At 37.3% G+C, this 18,469-nt stretch overlaps 1 protein-coding gene across 1 annotated transcript in view; it reads right to left on the reverse strand.

Moving 5' to 3' along the window:
• LOC127577958 (doublecortin domain-containing protein 1-like) overlaps positions 1-18,469 on the reverse strand; it is a 111,484-nt gene that overhangs the window by 63,091 nt on the left and 29,924 nt on the right. The window contains exon 6 of the mRNA XM_052029665.1: positions 12,628-12,794. Coding sequence (XP_051885625.1) covers positions 12,628-12,794 — 167 coding nt within the window. The remainder of the gene's footprint in view (positions 1-12,627; positions 12,795-18,469) is intronic.

Here is an 18,469-nt window from a genome sequence, read left to right on the forward strand (position 1 = left end):
TTTCCAACATTTTCTGCTTTTATTGCAGATTTTCAGTATCTGCACTTTTTTGATTTCTGACTGAAGATATATATTTCATTCCAGGGACTGCTTTCCCCATGTTTTGGAGTGGCAAAGTGTGTATCGGACATGGTTAGCAAGAAGAATAAAGATTTACAGTACCAATATGAGTCAAAGACCTTCAAAAGAAGTTATGGTGTTTATAATAGTTGGGTATGAAATGAGATAGCGGTAGACTTTTATTTTCACTATCTGACCATTAAAAATAACATGCATATTATAAAAAACTAAATTACTTTTATTCCATTAATGATCTAGCAGATCTCCTAGAGCTATGTTGAGTCAGAAGAGACACTTTTAACAAAAAAAATGTGGCATGGCCTGGAAATTCCATCACAGCATTTACATGGTACATGTAACTGTACCATGTAAGCTGATTGCAATATCAGCTGGGTACCTATGAGCACAGATAGCACACAATGGAAAATTGAACCCCTTGCTTTGGCACATCTGATGCACCTTTGAATGGAGGCCACTGGTCACAGAGCAGTGATATCAACCTGCATGCAGGGTTGATATGACTGTTGCAACAAAAGGCCACCAGCTCATACAAATGGTTGCTGGATGAGGTTCCCTCAAGCCACAGCATGGTCCATACGTTGAGGAAGATTCAGATATAGGATTATGAGGTCCAGCCCCATGTGAGAGTCCTGAATGGTCCCCTAGTATGATAAGATGGACTCTTGACCTCACAATCTACCTCATTATGACCTTGCACCTTATTGTCTACTTGCACTGCACTTTCTCTGTAGCTGTGACACTTTATTCTGCATTCTGTATTGTTTTACCTCAGTGCACTGTGTAGTGAATTGATCTGCATGAATAGTATGCAAAACAAGTTTTTCACTGCACCTCGACACAAGTGACAATAAGAAACCGATACCTAATTCCTGATGGTATATTATATCTCATCAGAAACATTAAACAAAACTATTCAAATAGATTTAAATAATTTAAAAAGCAGAAAAAAATTAATTGATTTAGAAAAAAACATAAAAATTGTTAAAATAATTTTAAAAATTAAAATAAATAAACTACTTGCCCTCACTTGCCTTTTCATACAGAGTCACTCACCCACTTAAACAAATGGAATCATAGTTCTTTTGTCATCCCACCCTTACATAAAACAGATGGGCCGGATGCAAAGTGCATCCAACCCCTCCCCTCGATACACGCGTGCTCCACTGCTACACTCAATTGTAGTTCAAATGAAGCCTGAAGTCCCAAACCACCAGGTTCAAGGACTGCTTCTTTCCTTCAGCCATTCGGTTCTTGAACCAACTGGCACAACCCTAACCACTAGAGTTTAGCAACACAATGACTTGTTTTTTTTTGTTCTAATTGTGTTCTTTCTTGTAAAAACTGTTTAATTTTTGCTTAATTTATGTTTTTCTTGTGAATGTTATTTACGTGATGTTATGTGCCTGTGATGCTGCTGCAAGTAATTTTTAATTGCACTTGTGCTTACATGTACTCGTGCAAATGACAATAAACTTGACTTTGACTTTAACTTTATAAGACCATCAATGCAGTAAGAAGACAGTCGCACTGATGACAAACCTCCAGCTCCTCTCAGACTCCGTGCTTGACCTACACGTGCGGAAGTCCAAGATAAGTTGAACCACGGAGTGCAGATTGCCAGCAGTTCTCAATGCAGCAACAAACAATCTGCTGGAGGAACTCAGCGAGTCGAGCAGCATCTGTGTGGGGAAATGAATTGTTGACATTTCAGGTCGAAACTCTACATCAGGACTAGCAGTCCTGAAACATCAACAATTCCCCTTCCCCCAACAGAGGTGTTGCGCAACCTGCTGAGTTCTTCCAGCAGATTGTTACTCCAGATTCCAGCATCTGCAGTCTCTTGTGTCTCTGTTCTCAATGGAACCATTGGCTAAAGGCAAACTCAATCCAGGACACTAAAGTGCACATAATCATTAAGAAATAGGATTGTCCTGAACCAGACAATCACGTCTTAATAATAGGATAAAACACTGCTGAAAATTTAACAAAGGGTGCAATTCTTACTCAAACTATAGAGTTGGGGAACCCACCACAAAAGGCAACAATTAGATTCTTCTTTGTTGGACTACATATCTCTGCATTTTGTAGGTAAGGTCCCCTAATTCTTTTGAGGAGGTGACTTAACTGTTCCAGTCTTTTATCCAGATATCCATATTGACTGCCATTGTGTCTGACTGTGCATCAGAGCAATGGGGAGCCTGCAATTAATGATGTCCTATCATTCCTAGCATCTGGTCAATCAATTCAACTTTATGACTTGCAGCAGACATTCTCTTTAAGCTCCTACCCTGGAAGGAGATCATGCAGGTAACTTGACACTTTTCACTCAGTCACAATCCTTCCTCAGTAACAATGTACAGGCTGCGCAATACTATTTTAGGCTACATGTCCATATTCTGTATGATTTCTATTTTAACATTACAGAAGTTTGCCCCCAAAATTAATCTCTCCAGTGGAGAAAGATGAGGTTGTAACACCACAAAGCATTTACCACTCCCTCCATTTATTTGGGATCATGACCCAAGCACATCAAAGTCCTATATCATTAGGTCCACGATGTAATTTTCAAATACAGACAGGTAGAACTTGCACTATGAATGCATTTCCCATGCACATTTATCTGAAAGGTATCTAATCCAGAAAACTGTTTTCCATATTAGGTGGATTAGTAATCAGAGGTCCAAATTTAAGGCAAAAGAACCGGACTTATCGAGGATGTATTACCTAGTGGTAGGTTCAGATTAAATACTAAATTTCCAAAGACAAAAGGAAGATTTTGTATGACTTTCTGCTGAGAATGGGAGAAAAGGACTAATATCTCCTTTGCAGAATGAATTGAGTCTAATGGACTGAATAGCCTGTGCTGTAAGAGTCTGTGATTCATTACTACTTGGAATTCATTCTGGAATTTAAAAGAATAAGAGTTGATCTTATTGAAAAATATAAAATTCCTAGGTGTGCTTGACAGAATAGGTGCCATGAAGGTCTTTCCCCTAGTGGAAAATCTAGAATTGGGGAGCACATTAATTCTGCCGTGAGAGACGAGGAAGATTTTCAACTCACAGAGGTTTATGAATCTTTGGAATTCGTCATTTCAAAGAGCTGTAGAAGTTGCATTAAGTATTTTGAAGTTGGAACTTGCTACTTTGAGGCTGACAGTTCTGGAGAGAACCACTGCCTAATATCATTGTGAGAATGTTCCACCAGCCGGTTCAAAGACAAAGCTTAGTCCACATTATCTCTCTCCTCAGGTTTATGCCAGTATATCTAGTGGCTTCATTCATTCAAATGGGATCACCAACCTAGATGGAAAGCATAACTGCATGCACTTTTTCTTTATTTATTTTAATTAATATTAATGTTTTAATTTATATCAGTTAAATAAGATTAATTTTAAGCATTAATTTTCAATTATTGAAATCTATTTCAACTATTTTTTATGTTGCTGATTAACAGGGTCATTTAGAAGCAGCTGAAAGGTCTCTAACAGCATGTGCACAAGACTTTATCACTGTTCATGGCCCTTGCAGGATAGCCATAGCCGCAAAGCCTTCAGCTCCCATAATATCTTCCTAATTGAATTCCTTATCATTTTTATGTATTGCAATTAGATCTGCCTTCAAGCTCTAAACTCAAGAATGTAAACTAAGCTTTTGCAAACTGTCCTCACCATTTAATCGTGCATGCCCTTGCATTTTCTTGACGAACCTACCATCTCCAAGGTCAATATATCCTTTCTGTGGTTTGGTACAGGGATTGCACAGGTGCAATAAGCAAGGCACAGACTGAGTCAAGCAGGATCCAGGCCAAAGATTTATGAGTTATAGAAGAATCAAGGATAATAGTGACCAGACCCAAAAATGGAGATAAAGCCAGAGATTAAATCAGCCGTCACTTCACTTAATGCTGTGGTAGGCTTGAGAAGTTGTATGGTTTATTCCTGCTCCCATATCTTATGTTCTCTGAACAGAAAAAAAAACTTGGGCAACTGAAGCAAGCTGGGTTAAATGATGTGTTTGCTGTGATTCAAAATAATGGTCTTCTAGTTTAGGTTAAGTATTCAAATCACATCAAAAACCAGACCATTGAGTTAATTGGAGCATTTAATTCTTTAGACACACTCATAAGTAAATATCCTATCTATTCAGCTGAAGGGAAGAATGATGATAATGAGTGAGGTGATAACAATGGGGCTCAAGTGGGGAACAACAATTACTACTGAAGCCTACTTTCTCTCTGTGAGAGTGCATTATGTTTCAAGTTAGGGGGTCATGGTGAAGCAGTTTCCAAACTTATATGTTTGGAGAGTTGAGATTCTTTCTTCAGTTCTACTTAATAAAGGATTAACTGGTGGTAGGAAAGTGTTTGCCTGATTACACAAATGCAGATTCTTCTGCTACCAAAAGAAAGGCATGCAGTGTAAAACAAAATTGACTGGTACAAATTCATGTAATTGTTATTGGTATTGGTTTATTATTGTCACTTGTACCGAGGTACAGTGAAAAATTTGTCGTACAAACCGATCGTACAGGTCATAAATCTGAGAACCATAAGCATGGAACATAGAAACAGGTGTAGGCCATTCAATCCTTCAAGGCCCTTCTGTCTCTCAGTTAGGTTGTGGCTGATTTGTACCTTAACTCATTTTACACCCTTGAAATCCTTGCCTCTTAAAAATCTAACAACGATGAAAATTTCAATTGCTTCGTCATCACTGCATTGGAGGACAGTAAGTTCCAGATTTCCACAACCATCTCACACCTAAATGACCTAGCATTAAGTTTTAGATCATACTCTTTTATGTTGGATTCCACTCAGAAGAAATAGCTGTTGTGTATCTTTCTAATTGAATTCCTTGATCATTTTCATGTGTCTAAATTAAGTCAGTACTCAATCTTTTAAACTCAAGAATACAAACCAAGCTTTTGCAACCACCCTCACCATTTAACCCTCTAGGTATCATCCTGCATTATCCTGATAAATCTACATTGTACCATCTACCAGACCAAACCTTCCTGTGGTTTGATGCCAAAAACCAAACAAAGTAACCTGGAGCTTGGATCACAGGAATGAGGGAGATTGGTCACAGTCCAGATTTAGCAATCTAATGCAACACAAGGAGAAGACACTCTCCTGTGCTATACTGGCAAACACATGCATCTCTAAACAGCAATGCAAGTCACAATCAGAGATTTAAATGTTATTCTGTTGTTTTGGGCAAATCCTGGCTCAAGTATGGCTAATCTTGATGTGACTGGGGGAAGATGGGGTGATCCTAACTCCTCTGACACCACAACAGTTCCCTAACTGCCAGTAATTTAAGTATAAATGCAGCGTGAAATCGGCAAATACTGATGGCAGACTTTATGAGTATCAAGCAAGTATTAAACTACCAGGAATGGCTTTGATATAATTGATTAATACGTTTATAAAAGCAAACCTTACATTTTTTTTATTTCTGTATGACTCCCCTTATCTTTGCAATGATGCATTCTCATCTTCATTTAAGTTCGTTTCCTCAGTTTTATTAGACAGCTCACAATGAAGGTAGCTGACTGTCATGCCTTTAAGACTGAGTGTCAGTAGAATGGTTTACAATCATTTGCTGAAGAGGTCTCCCTAATGAAGTTATGCTGATACCTTAGAATAGTTTGTTTATTTTTTTAATTTCACAAGTGACTTCACTTTCCACTAGAACAGAAGATTTGTGAATCTTCCTGCATTTGTTTCATTCATACAGTTTTCTTAGATAATGTTAAGTTCTTACATAAGTGATCCATTTTAGTTAATTATATCCTGTATGTTTTAGCCATGGGCAGCAACAATCTCTTATAAAGAAATTACTATTATCCAAATTAAAAAAGCAAGAAGCTAATTAAAAGGGAAAAATAAAGGTGCTTTAATATCTATATTATTTTAATTTCGATGCTGGTAATCTGATATCCACAAACTGCCTGTACACTGCTCCTTTGTGTATGTGGCAGATTTATGGATCCAAATAACCTTTAGTCTTATAAACGCATAAGAGATATAAAATATTTTGCTGGAAAACTGGGAGATGAATTCACCAGAAAATGAACTGAAATACACTGTAGACTATCTCCTTGTCCAAACTCTCTCAAGAGATTGAACTTACATTAAATCTTTGCAGAACCCATTACTTCTTGACATACATCTAAGGCCAAAATATCTTCACTGAGATTTAGCATCCAATACTGAAGAATAAATAAAACAGGAGTCGAACTTAAATCAGATTGGGAGTGACTGGGAGCTGGGGATGCAGGGAGGTGGAGAGTAATGGCAGCCTCATCCATAAGTTAGTTTACTTCCTCACATTGGCATGTTTTCTTTCCTTAACAACTTCTGTCATCAGTAATGACCTATTATGTTACTGGACTAGTAACAAACTTGAAGTGTGAGTTCAACTATCACAATATGATTTTGAATTTGGTTTAAAATAAAAGCTGACATTCGTAGAAATTGTCTTAAAAACCCAGCTATTTCACTAATACCATTTACAACAGGGAACCTACTGCAGTCTTAGCATATTTATTAACCAGCATCTTCAACTGAATGATAAAAACAACAAGCTCTTAATAACACTTCAACCTGCAAAATCTACTTTGATTTATGCAGCACCCTCCTTCAGATGAGAATGCTCCTCCTTCCATTGTAAGGTCAGAAGGTTTGTGGGTGATTGCACAATATTTAGTTCCCTGTGCAGTTCCACTAGTAATGAAGCAGACTGTTCTTGCATCCAAGTAAGATCTGAACAACATTTAAAATAGAGTTTTGGTAAGCAGATTCGGCTTTCATGCCTAAGGAAGGATAATCTTGCCCTGGAGTCAATGGAATATAGATTCACTGGATTGATTCCTAGAATGAAAGTGCAATCCTGGGAGGAGAGATTGCACAAGAATGATTTACTGAAGTTAAGAAGAATGTGAGCTAATCTCATTGAACCATACACAATTCTACAAGGACCTGGCGTAGTAGATTTGAAACATCAGAGCAGAGAAACTATAAGTTGTGGGCATAGCAATATGATAAGGAGTCAGGTATCTAGGAGAGAATTGCAAATCCTAGGAATTCTCTACATCAGAAGGCTATGGATGCTCAATATATTCAAGACTGAAATCAATCATTTTTGGGCATTTGGCTAATCGAGAAACATGGAGATCAGAGAATGTGTACTTAAGGAAAAGGTTGTCACTTAAGTTATTCTTCAGTAACATAGGGCAATGGTAAGACCACATCTGGAATACCATGTACAGTATTGGTCTTCTAATACATTAGAAACAATTCAGAGAAGGTTTATTAGGCTAATACCTGGAATTGCCAGGTTGTCTCATGTAGAAAGGTTGAACAGGTTAGGCTTGTATTTTCTGAAGTTTAGAATTCTGAGAGTGGACTTGATTGAAACGTATGAGATCCTGGGAGGTCTTGTCAAAGTGGATGTGGAGACAATATTTCCTCTTGTGGAAAAACCTAGAACTAGGAGTCACTGTTTAAAAATAAGGATCCAACACTTTCGATAGGAATGAGGTGTTTTTTTCCCTCAGAGAGTTATGAGTCTTTGGAACTCCCATTCTCAAGGGTGATGGAAGCAGGGTCTTTGAATATGTTTAAGACAGAGGTCAATAGATTCTTATAAGCAAGGAGGTGAAAGGTTACCATGGATAGACAGGAATCTAGAATTGAAGTTACAATCGTGATCTTATCAAATAACGGAGCAGGTTTGAGGGGCCGAGTGGCCTTCTCATGCTCCTGATTCTTATGTAGATAATAGGCTAAGCATGTAATATGTCCTACTCTTACTTCTATTGGTATTGGTATTGGTTTATTATTGTCACTTGTACCGAGGTACAGTGAAAAACTTGTCTTACAAACCGATCTTACAGGTCTATTCATTACACAGTGTAGTTACATCAAGTTAGTACGGAGTGCGTTGAGGTAGTACAGGTAAAAAAAAACAATAACAGTACAGAGTAAAGTGTCACAGCTACAGAGAAAGTGCAGTGCAATAAGGTGCAAGGTAACAACAAGGTAGGTCATGAGGTCGTAGGTCATAGTCCATCTCATTGTATAATGGAACTGTTCAATAGTCTTATCACAGTGGGGTAGAAGCTGTCCTTAAGCCTGGTGGTACATGCCCTCAGGCTCCTGTATCTTCTACCCGATGGAAGAGGAGAGAAGAGAGAATCTAAAGCTCTTATGTTCTTGTACTGATAAACAGCCAGGAACATTGGTACCACACAAGTGTCAAAATAATAACCATCTCCAACAAGATATAGTCTAACCATCTCTTCTTGTTACATTCCCCCTGTTACTGATTCCTTCACTATCTGCTTCACCACCACTAATGGTGCACTGACCTTGGCCATGCCTATGAGATCGCTAAAGTTTTTGGGCCACTGATCAATGTCATTGGGATTTGACTCCTGGCAGTGACTTTCTTTGGTACCTCCTCCCGCTATTTGCCTGAAGGAAATTTTGGCATTTTATGAGAAGAGGATCTCTCTTTCTCAGTACCTCATCAACCAAGGACTCCAGATCTACCTTAGAAGATCAGTCTCAAAGCTGAACAAATGAGTTTCCAACAACTCCAAAAACCTTTGAAATGACTATCACCACAGCTGCAGCCTTAAAGCAACCCCCTTGTAAGAAACGTTTTCAATCAGTGCTAGATAGCGTCACCTGATTTCACCCATTCATGAAATCAGGCCCAGAGCGAGCGCTAAACTTGGGGTTCACAATGACTGGTAACATTAATCATGTTAATGAGATCTCAGGTTGAATTTCAGCATTGGGTCAAATGGATGTGGTTGATTGTGCATTGAAATCCCAAGATGTTTTTTTCAATGCAGCCTTCAAAGGTGAATTTGTATAGCACCTAATCATAGCTCCTTAAAATAAGTCCTTGAGCACTTCATATATGCAGGTTAAAAATATGAACAATGTCATAAGTAGTGTTGCAAATAAAAAAAATATAATTTTTTTTAACTGATATTATTCTTTTGATGAACAAACTATTAAATGCTCCTTCACAAGTCCCTTCTCTTCCTATAACATCAGAGTCCGGTTAGCTGAAATTCTATAATTCCTGTGGTACCCCATTCTAGAAAAGATTTTTTCATGTATGATTTTTGTCAGATTTTCACCATGTGCAGTCGAACAAAGTTTAATCAGTGGACAATGTCACATGTATCAGCCTTAAGTCTTTGGTTGTTGAGAATAATTCCCCTCATCTCCTATTTAGGAGAACTGAGAGTGATTTTATCACCCTACTTCTGTAGCCGTAGAATTGAAGAGATATCTCAAGGCAATGCTCGAGATCATTTTAGCTGTGAAGCTTCACTATGTTCACAGGCTTAAAGCGTATGATCGGACAGACTGCAGGGATGGGTGAGGTGGGGGAGGAGGACTGTCAGGGTGGGGAGAGGAGGGGGCCCACTGCAGTATAATGTTGCATTCCAGCATTATTTTTAATCAGAATTCAACATGACATCAAAGTCAGGCTGCATTTCATCACTGAGAACAGAACGACAAATGGCTGTGATATCCCAATATGGAAAAAGATATATTTAACGTGGATAGGCTTCAGTTTCAACGTTCCTAAAAAAATACTCATAAATAATTAAGTAAAACTTGCAAACCACTTTTACAAGCCTCACAAAGAATGTTCAATAAAGAGTCTGTATACCAGGCAGCAATACTATGGTCTGCGAAGGCTAAACACCATAGCATCTGAATGCCAGTTACATTTTATTTTCTTTTAATTATGCTAGATGTTGGCTGTAGTTATACAGGCATTGCACTGTAGAGAGGAAAGTGTATGTTCTCCCTATACATATATAGCGTCCTGTACAAGTTAGTTCTAACTCACTTTTTTAAAACATGTTATTTGAGTTACACAATATTGTTTCATTCAAGGCAAAAAGTATTCAAATACAAAGTAAAGTTGACATGTCTCTCCCCCAAAAAAACTTGCAATGATGAAAGTACAGATTCTATATTTTTATAGTGAAAGCTGGTGAAAATTTTTAATACTTCAGCCAAAATAAATGACCCAATATATGGCAGGTACATATATAAATTTAAAAATATTAGATAGAGACTAATAATGTTTAAAAGCATATTAAATCTATTTTCTGTAAAATTATATATACTGTAATATATGAAAAGATATTTTAAAATTATTCTGTAGATTTAAATAAATTAATTGAAATATTTGGAATGATTATCTTGCATGGATACACTTTACTGAGATAAACTAGAAAGTTCACCATTCTGATGCAAACGATACTCTCTATTTTGATATTCATATTTAATTTTAATCAGCCAAAAGTTATAATATTTTATACGTCCATTTTACATATGTACACAGCATTTAAAATGTACTGTGTTGCTACAAGTAATTTAAAGAATATTTTGTCACTTTAATAAGACTTATCCCAATTGTGCCACATTTTATGTCCAGTACTATCAAGTTCATAGTTATTCTAAATTAAAATCATTTTAGAAAACAGCAGAAAATTATTAATTTAATACAATTCATCACACTTCTTGTGCAATTAAACTGGTCTTCAGAAAATAATCAGAATCTACCCAATTTCAATTATAAGGAGAACTTTGTCTTGGAAACTTCATAACAATTGACACATAAATTCTCAATCACATCTATTTCTCTTTTTTATATACAGTTAACTACATTGTGCTCATAGGGCTGCTACAAAAAAATCATGGTTCTGAGATAAGATCAATATTAGAAGAAAGAGTGAATGCACAGAATGTATCAAAACGTCTATCATTCCCAAGCCTGAACAGTCAAACTGAAACACAGAGCCTGTGCTGCTGCAGACAATTTGACATACAAAGAAGAAAACCTCAGACAAAGTATCAACAATTATTGAGCATCATATGTACCCAATATGTTGAATAATTGTGAAGGAGGAAAAGCAAGTTTAGAAATAAAACCTGAGACATGATGTCATGTATAAAAAAAGAATTACATTCTGAGACTTTGAAGTACTGAAGTAAATGCATAATAAATGCACACTTTTAAATGGCATTTTATAAAAAAAAATAAACTTTCCAGTGCAGTCCCAGATGACATATTAGGCTCTCCAAGCAGTTGAATGGACTGTGAATGTACAGAACCTGTTGAGTTATACTCCTGCAGAGAAACTGGCATATTATAGCACTCAAGGGGCTCTTTCCCAGTATCACTATTGAGTGCCATGTCTATTCAACAATCAGTAACAGTTGTACATTTCACAGAGTACTTATATTAATTCAAACTGCACAAATTTGCACCACATTCGAGGGGCAAAAAATGTGCATTCCACCATGGTGGAATTTTTATTTGATTAATTTTAAGAAAATATAGGCAAAACAAAATGCTAAATTAAGGAGAAGTATAGAAGGAATAGACTTTAAATTGAAAGGTGGTTCTGTCTTCTCTTTTTTGATCTGTTTAGCTGTACAGAGGCAATGAATGACAGCTACCCAGCTTGAAGCCTACAGAAAACACTGCCTCCCTCTTTCAGTCACTATGGTGTGGCTTTTTCACACGTTCCTTCCCCAGCAGTGTTTGTCCCCAAACAGAGGAATAGAGCACAATAGCATTCCAGCTGCAGCATCTCTGCCACCAAAACAACCATGTAATGGGAATGCTAATTAGATGCTACTACCCAGAATAACTGAAAGTGTTAAAAGTTTTTAAAGCTATTAAACAAAGTTTTAAGAAATAAAGCAAGGTTGGGGGATGAAGAAAGGTGTACAGGCTTATGTCTAAACTGCAGGCTTCAAGTACATTAAATGGACACAGGATGGATTTGATTAGTCATTAATTTAGCCGAGCCAGATTCATGATGAAATCAAAGTAACTATTTTTCTAATATCAATTTGCATTTAGAATTTCCACTCCTTTAAGTTCTAAACAAATTCTTCACCAATCCATTGGTTAAACTACCAAAAAAAAATTTAAAAGCATCAGTTTGATTATTAGGTTTGAGAATATTGCTCTTCATACTATTTCAATTTAACCTAAAAACAGCAACTGTTAACTGTTTATTGTGCTTTACTTGCTACTTACTTCGAAATAGGTTTTGCTCACCATATTACTCTGTGAATTATTTCACTGCCTGAATCATGATATAGAGGTTTTGAAGTGGTACTTAAAAAGACATGGCTTTCTGCTGTAGTTTAAAAAGAATCTCTGTAGCTGAGAAGGATAGGAAGAGGGTGGTCTGTCATTTTTCGTGAATGAAATATTTGCATTCACAGCATTCCCGAGTGTGTGAATTGCTGTAACATTTCACAGTGTGTCACAGAAAGATTAGGCACATGACATCTTACACTGAAAGACAGATACAATTAGCATCATTATTGTTGGCTCAGAGATCACAGTGAAAGTATTCTGGCCTCCACTGGGTACTGGAACACATGTAATACATGTCACATTTATTTAATGACATAAGTGCCAATCACTGTCTATAATAGACACAACTGAAAAGTAGCCTCTTTAAAAGTGTTGCATCTCACCTGCTTACTGTAATTCCTCGCAGGCTTCAGCTTTTGATTTATAGCCCATATGATTCCCTGGATGTATGCCTTAGCTCCTGATGGAATGAACCCTTCCCCTTTAGAGACCCAAACAGGTCCACGCAGAGGTGTGATGGAATTCTGCAGGCACTTGTCGAGCAATGGAACTGTAGAAAAGGCAATATTTTTAAAAATCAAGAATTTTCAGTCCATTCTGTTGCAGACACCAGCTTGAACCATAAATCAGAATCTATACAAACAGTACTGGACCTAATTCTCAACGTCTCTTATTTATACATGTCCTGAAGAAGCACTGACAAGAGCAAATCCTGCATTACTAGTGGTCACCATCAAGGGTATAGATATTTATACATGTGTACTGAGCCCCCAACTGTAGAATCATGAAGCTTCTCAAGTACACCTGAATAGGTTTGAACTGCGCCTAACTAACTGCACACGGTGTCATGGTGTGCACTGATTGCCTTATCTTTTCATTTATCACAGTTGGGTTGAAGCAAACCTTGCTGAACAAAACTTATATTGTTCTGAGACTTGCATTAGGACTGTTTTTTTTAAACTGATTTCCATCCCAGAGGAGCAGATGTGTGCAATAATTACAACGGTCATAGATGATTTCCAACAAAATGCCAGACGTATCCTACTGACCTTTATAAAGTGCAAACGAATTGCAAACACATTGAATTATACTGTTACTACTCAGAAATCAACTTCCATAGCTATTTTCATTCCATCAATTTTTGTGAATATTTAAAAACATAATGAAGTTAGGCATATATATTAAAAATGAAGATAATTTTTAAATCACCAATATGAAAACACTTATATTTATCACATAAATTACAGTTTAATAATTAATAGCTGCTGATTTTGCAATTCAATATTCATAAAATATATAAACAGATTGCATGAACCCACTTTAATTCCTTTTTACTTTTATATGCAATGTACAATTGCTCATGAATCTGACAGGGAACATAGAACAGTACAGCACAGGAACAGTGATGGAAAATAAATATTTTAAAATCACTTCTACGCTTTTGATTCTCTTTTTGGGTGTTTTGGGATTGATGTGGCAGCCCTGGTTTACCAACGACAAGCTTTCAAATAGCTGTCTGAACGCTGATATATGTCATCCTGATCACTCTTTCTCAGCCAAAATTAAGCCAACAGCTGCTGTGACTTTTTGTTTATATGTTTGCCGTCACATTTATTCTCCCTCAGGTGCTGACGAGAAATGGTTAAGCAATCATTTTTCTTAAATATTGATGCCTATCTGAATTTGTATTTTTTTTATTAACCACTGAATGGAATGACAAGGGCACGATTGCTGTACTTAAAGCAATTTTTCACAGCTGCTTTGCTTTTCAGTGATCCCATTAAATTGACAGGCCCAGCCTTCAGGGTTTATAGCATTACAGTTGTGGAACACAATGCTGAATTTATATTTGTTGCTTGGTGCACCTAATGGAATATGGCTTTATCCATGAGAAAATAAAAAAAAGACATTACTTAAGGTAATATATTTGTACAACCATAAAGAAAATTCAAATGTCTCTCGCAGCAGTCTCTGTTCAGCACCTGGGTTCTTTAGCTTTCCGCGAATCAGTGGGTTTGCTGTCTGCCAATAAATGGGCAGTAGGCATGCAATCAAGTAATTCCTCACTACTTTAGAGAACGTAGCATGAGTCGTGCATTTTTTCCCTTCTTAAATTGTTGAAGCAGTTATGCATTAAATATGCTGGCAGATCTTTTGCTTGAGCAAGTGGAGCAAAATGTGTAAATCGTTCATGCCTTGCTGCTTCAGTTCAAGGATTGTCATTGATCATTTGTAACTATATCCACTCCTTGTTCCATGAAATCAAGTTTGGAGTAATGGGTTCATCAGATGTAGGGTTAAATTGAGAGTGATGAGGCTGTATGTCTGTAAAAGAGAGATGCCATGTTCCAGGCCTGCCTCAAAACAGCATGGGCTCTAAGGCCGATATTCAAAACCACTACACTCATCATACGCTTGCTGGTTCTGAATGGGCTCAGGAATAGTAAGTGCTGGGGTTTTTACAATATTCTTTATCTCTCTTACTTATTCTACCACCCAGATTCCTCATCTCTTAACTACCGTTGGCATATAGCATAACAATTTAGAGTCTTAACTGACCTAAATTATAAGGTCATTGTACACAGTGTGTCAAAATGTAATACGAAAATGCAGATTAATCTGCTCCTGTGCAGAAAGAGCTAATAATACATCGGTGTTATATGCTTCAATGATATTCTACTGATTTAAGAATAGTGGTTAAAGTAATTAAAATATGTGCATTTCATATTCTGAATATTATTAATGGTGAGGGAAGGTTGTAATATGTATTTCCTCTACAGACAGAGTAAATAAATTGGAAGTTGTTTAAGAAAGAGGGGCACCTTTAGTTTAGTTTTTGCTGATTATATTAAGGTGAAATATATTGGTAGATTTTAATCTGTTTGAAGGTTTAAGCATTTTTGTTTAGTATTTGCTTTCACTAACTTTTCAGAAACTATTGATCAGAAACTATCTATGTTCTATTTTACACAGTGTAAGCACTGAGGACTGAGAATGCCTTTGGGCCTTTAGGAGCAAACATTAGCTTGAACCTTCTTTATACAGGTTGTATAGCACAAATCTGAAGAAACACCCAATCAGTAGAAATTGGTTTTCGTGCTTCATGTGAATGAATGGGGCAAGATGCCTATGAAGGTTGTATCTTTAAAGGCTCTTCACCCAAAAGGTGGGATTAATTGCCGCACTTCAACTTGGATTTGAGAGTAGGATTGAACCAAGCAATGGAGGAGTTTGTAATCTCTGCACCTGCTTCTAAAAAGAGGTTGCCTTTGATTATAGACAAGGTACCATTGATGAATTATTCCATCCTTTTCATTGATGTGCAATTTATCAAAGTGATCCTCTAACAGTCATTGACCCCTAACATACAGAAAGAAAGGGCTCAGAAATTTAGCACTGGGACAAACACCGCACAGATTAGGAACAAGCCAACCTACTCTTAAACTGATATACTTTGTGCCCATTTTACACACAAAAAATAAATCCTATGTGTATCAATTTTTATCTCTTGGTGTCATTAACTTGAAATCTAATAATCAGTTGTTACAACAGGCAAAGTAAGACAATTAAGCCAACATTTTCGTATCTTTAATATAAAATTTAGTTTGGATTGTTTATATATATCTATCTGTTGTCTACGCCTTGTCAGAGGGTAGATCCAGTTGACACTGTACTGCAATTGCCACATGCTGATTACATTACACTGAGCGATATCTGAAGTCGGATTTGATTGTCAACTATCGCCTGCCCCGTGATCAGTTGCAGCCGTGCAACAAACCATTGATGATGCCATGCAGGGCTCTGATGCAATTGCCGAGTTATAAACCATACAATGTGCTTAAGGAACCAGAGCTTCCTGGCATTCACTGTTTCAGACAATGCCAGAGACCATATTTGATGATAGAGTTCAATGTTAAAGATGTGGTTGTTAGAGTATAACATCAGATGTAGGCACCATTATTTGAAATGGCTCAATTTCCTATTCAAAGATACAATCAGTGACCATGTCATGGAACCTCAAGCAGTACAGACGGAATGTATGTAACTGTTGATGAAATGATGCTGAAGAGCCATTTGTATCTATTAACCTGAGTCATGCACTCACATGCAATTCGTGTCCGTTTTTTAATATCTGCCTTATTGCAGACAGCATGATTCAGCAAAGGTAGATAAATAACTTTACCACTTCGACACTGCTGCTTGTTATCTGTGCTTCAGACAACTCATTTGGGTGTTTACCTCTGCCCACAGGTTCCAGATCAAATAGGACTTTGTTTTGCATTTCCGCTCTCAAGGCAACTTTGGCTGTCTTGTTAAGGTGGGCAAACACCTTGGTGCCTAGGGTTGCTCCCAGGAGATCTTCAACAATTGAATGCTGCTGGATTCAGTGCACTGCAGCCAGCAAGGTGAAACCTTGCCTCATGCTATTGTTGACCAAACATTTTGAAGGGTCCTTGGTCTCAAAATAAGGCTGACAGTATCCATGTAGAGTTCCATAATCAGATTCACAATCTTTTATAATAATTCATTGTTTGCAAACAGCTAATAAAAAACATAACATTCAACAATTTCAAAGAACGGGTGAGTGTGGACAAAACAGATAAACAAAAGTGCTGGATTTTGCCTCAATCGGAAGTCATTGCCTGCAGTCCCTGCCCACCTGCATTCATCTGGACCAGATACAGGGGCCAACCTTACTGACCGAACATATATGGGAGTCAGAGCGTGAGGCTTAGTGAGGTAAGCCCAGACAGAATACTGCTGAGAACCCATCCCTCAGAATGGCCTGAGGACTGTTTTTTTTAAAACAGTTTAAGTATTTCTGGTTTTCAGGGACTTCTTCAAACTATTACAATGGGCATACATGATTTTAAAGTACTTTAAAAAATAATTAATCAAAAGCACATGAAAATGTTGGGGAATCTGGGAAAGATGGGCTTCTGCCACTGGACTGCGAAGTCCAGCGTCAGAGAGAAGTGTCACTCAGTAAGTCTCTGAGTTCAGTAAGCGGCTGCACAAGCATGGGACTCCTAGACTCGCTGAGACTTAAATGGCTGAAAGCTGGCAGTTCCAGTCAGCACGATATGCCCCCTCTACCAATTGTGCTGGTCTTTGCCGGAGTAATCCAAAGCTAATTTCACCGTACTGCTCTTCCTTGAGCCCATTTATGCTATTCAATGAGATTGGTATTGATCTGTGACGTAACACTATACTATCACCAATGCCCTATATCCCTTAAAGCACTTGGTTAACAGAAGTTTTACTAATCTTACTTCTATCCAGTGAGATGCAAACAGCCAGTGTTTGCACTCTGCTGCCCACTTTAACCAGAGCGGCAACTTTTCCCTGAAGCCAAGTCATGAGTGGCAATAGTGCAGTAGCGCATAAGGCCATCTTGCCAATAATAGCAAGCCCTGCCCTCAGAAAAGTTTAGGTAGCTAGCTAAGCCATACACTAAACTTATTGGCTGTCAAAAATGTAAAGGCCTTCTTTGTTAATGTCTCCAATCCACCAAGAAAAGACAATCAAAATCCATTAAAATTTAAAGATACCACTAAAAAATGAATTTTCTTTAATTATTTTTAAAACATAAAATGTAATTAGAACACCTAAAAAAACATGTTTAAACAGATTTAAGTTAACTCAGTTAATTCAAACAAGCTTACCCATCTCCTTCTAGTCTTTCCTCTTCATTGAAATGAACGGAGTCACAGAACCTATATCAGAAGTCCAACCTGATACAGGTTCAACAGACAGATTTCCCAGTGTAGCTGCTGTAAAACTACAGGTTTCTGCTCTACCCATAGACTATGCGAGGAGTCGGACGGTGGAGTGAAGTTGCACTGAGAGCAGCAATGACCTCAGTAAGTTCAGGAATTCTACATTTGTATTTATTAAGTGTCTTAATGCTCAGTATTTCCTGAATGTGCACCCTGACATCTGGTTGGATGAATTAAATAGGCTGAATGGCTTTCTCACCATAATTATCTATTTGCTTTTATGAATTTCCAATGGCCAGATTTACTATGCTAACTGTCCTTGGATGTGTTTCAGATTGTCAACCTGTCACTCTCCAGTGAAAACGTTGTGCGTCATTGTTCTGTATAAAAGGTCCAACTTACCATTAACCATTTTGATACTTTTCTGTACCTTCATTTTCTGTGCCTTCTATTTTAAGAGAAACATTGAACTATATATAACACATGGACTAGGACCAAAAGTATT

The sequence above is a fragment of the Pristis pectinata genome, chromosome 14 (assembly GCF_009764475.1).
Source record: "Pristis pectinata isolate sPriPec2 chromosome 14, sPriPec2.1.pri, whole genome shotgun sequence".
NCBI classification, from domain to species: domain Eukaryota; kingdom Metazoa; phylum Chordata; class Chondrichthyes; order Rhinopristiformes; family Pristidae; genus Pristis; species Pristis pectinata.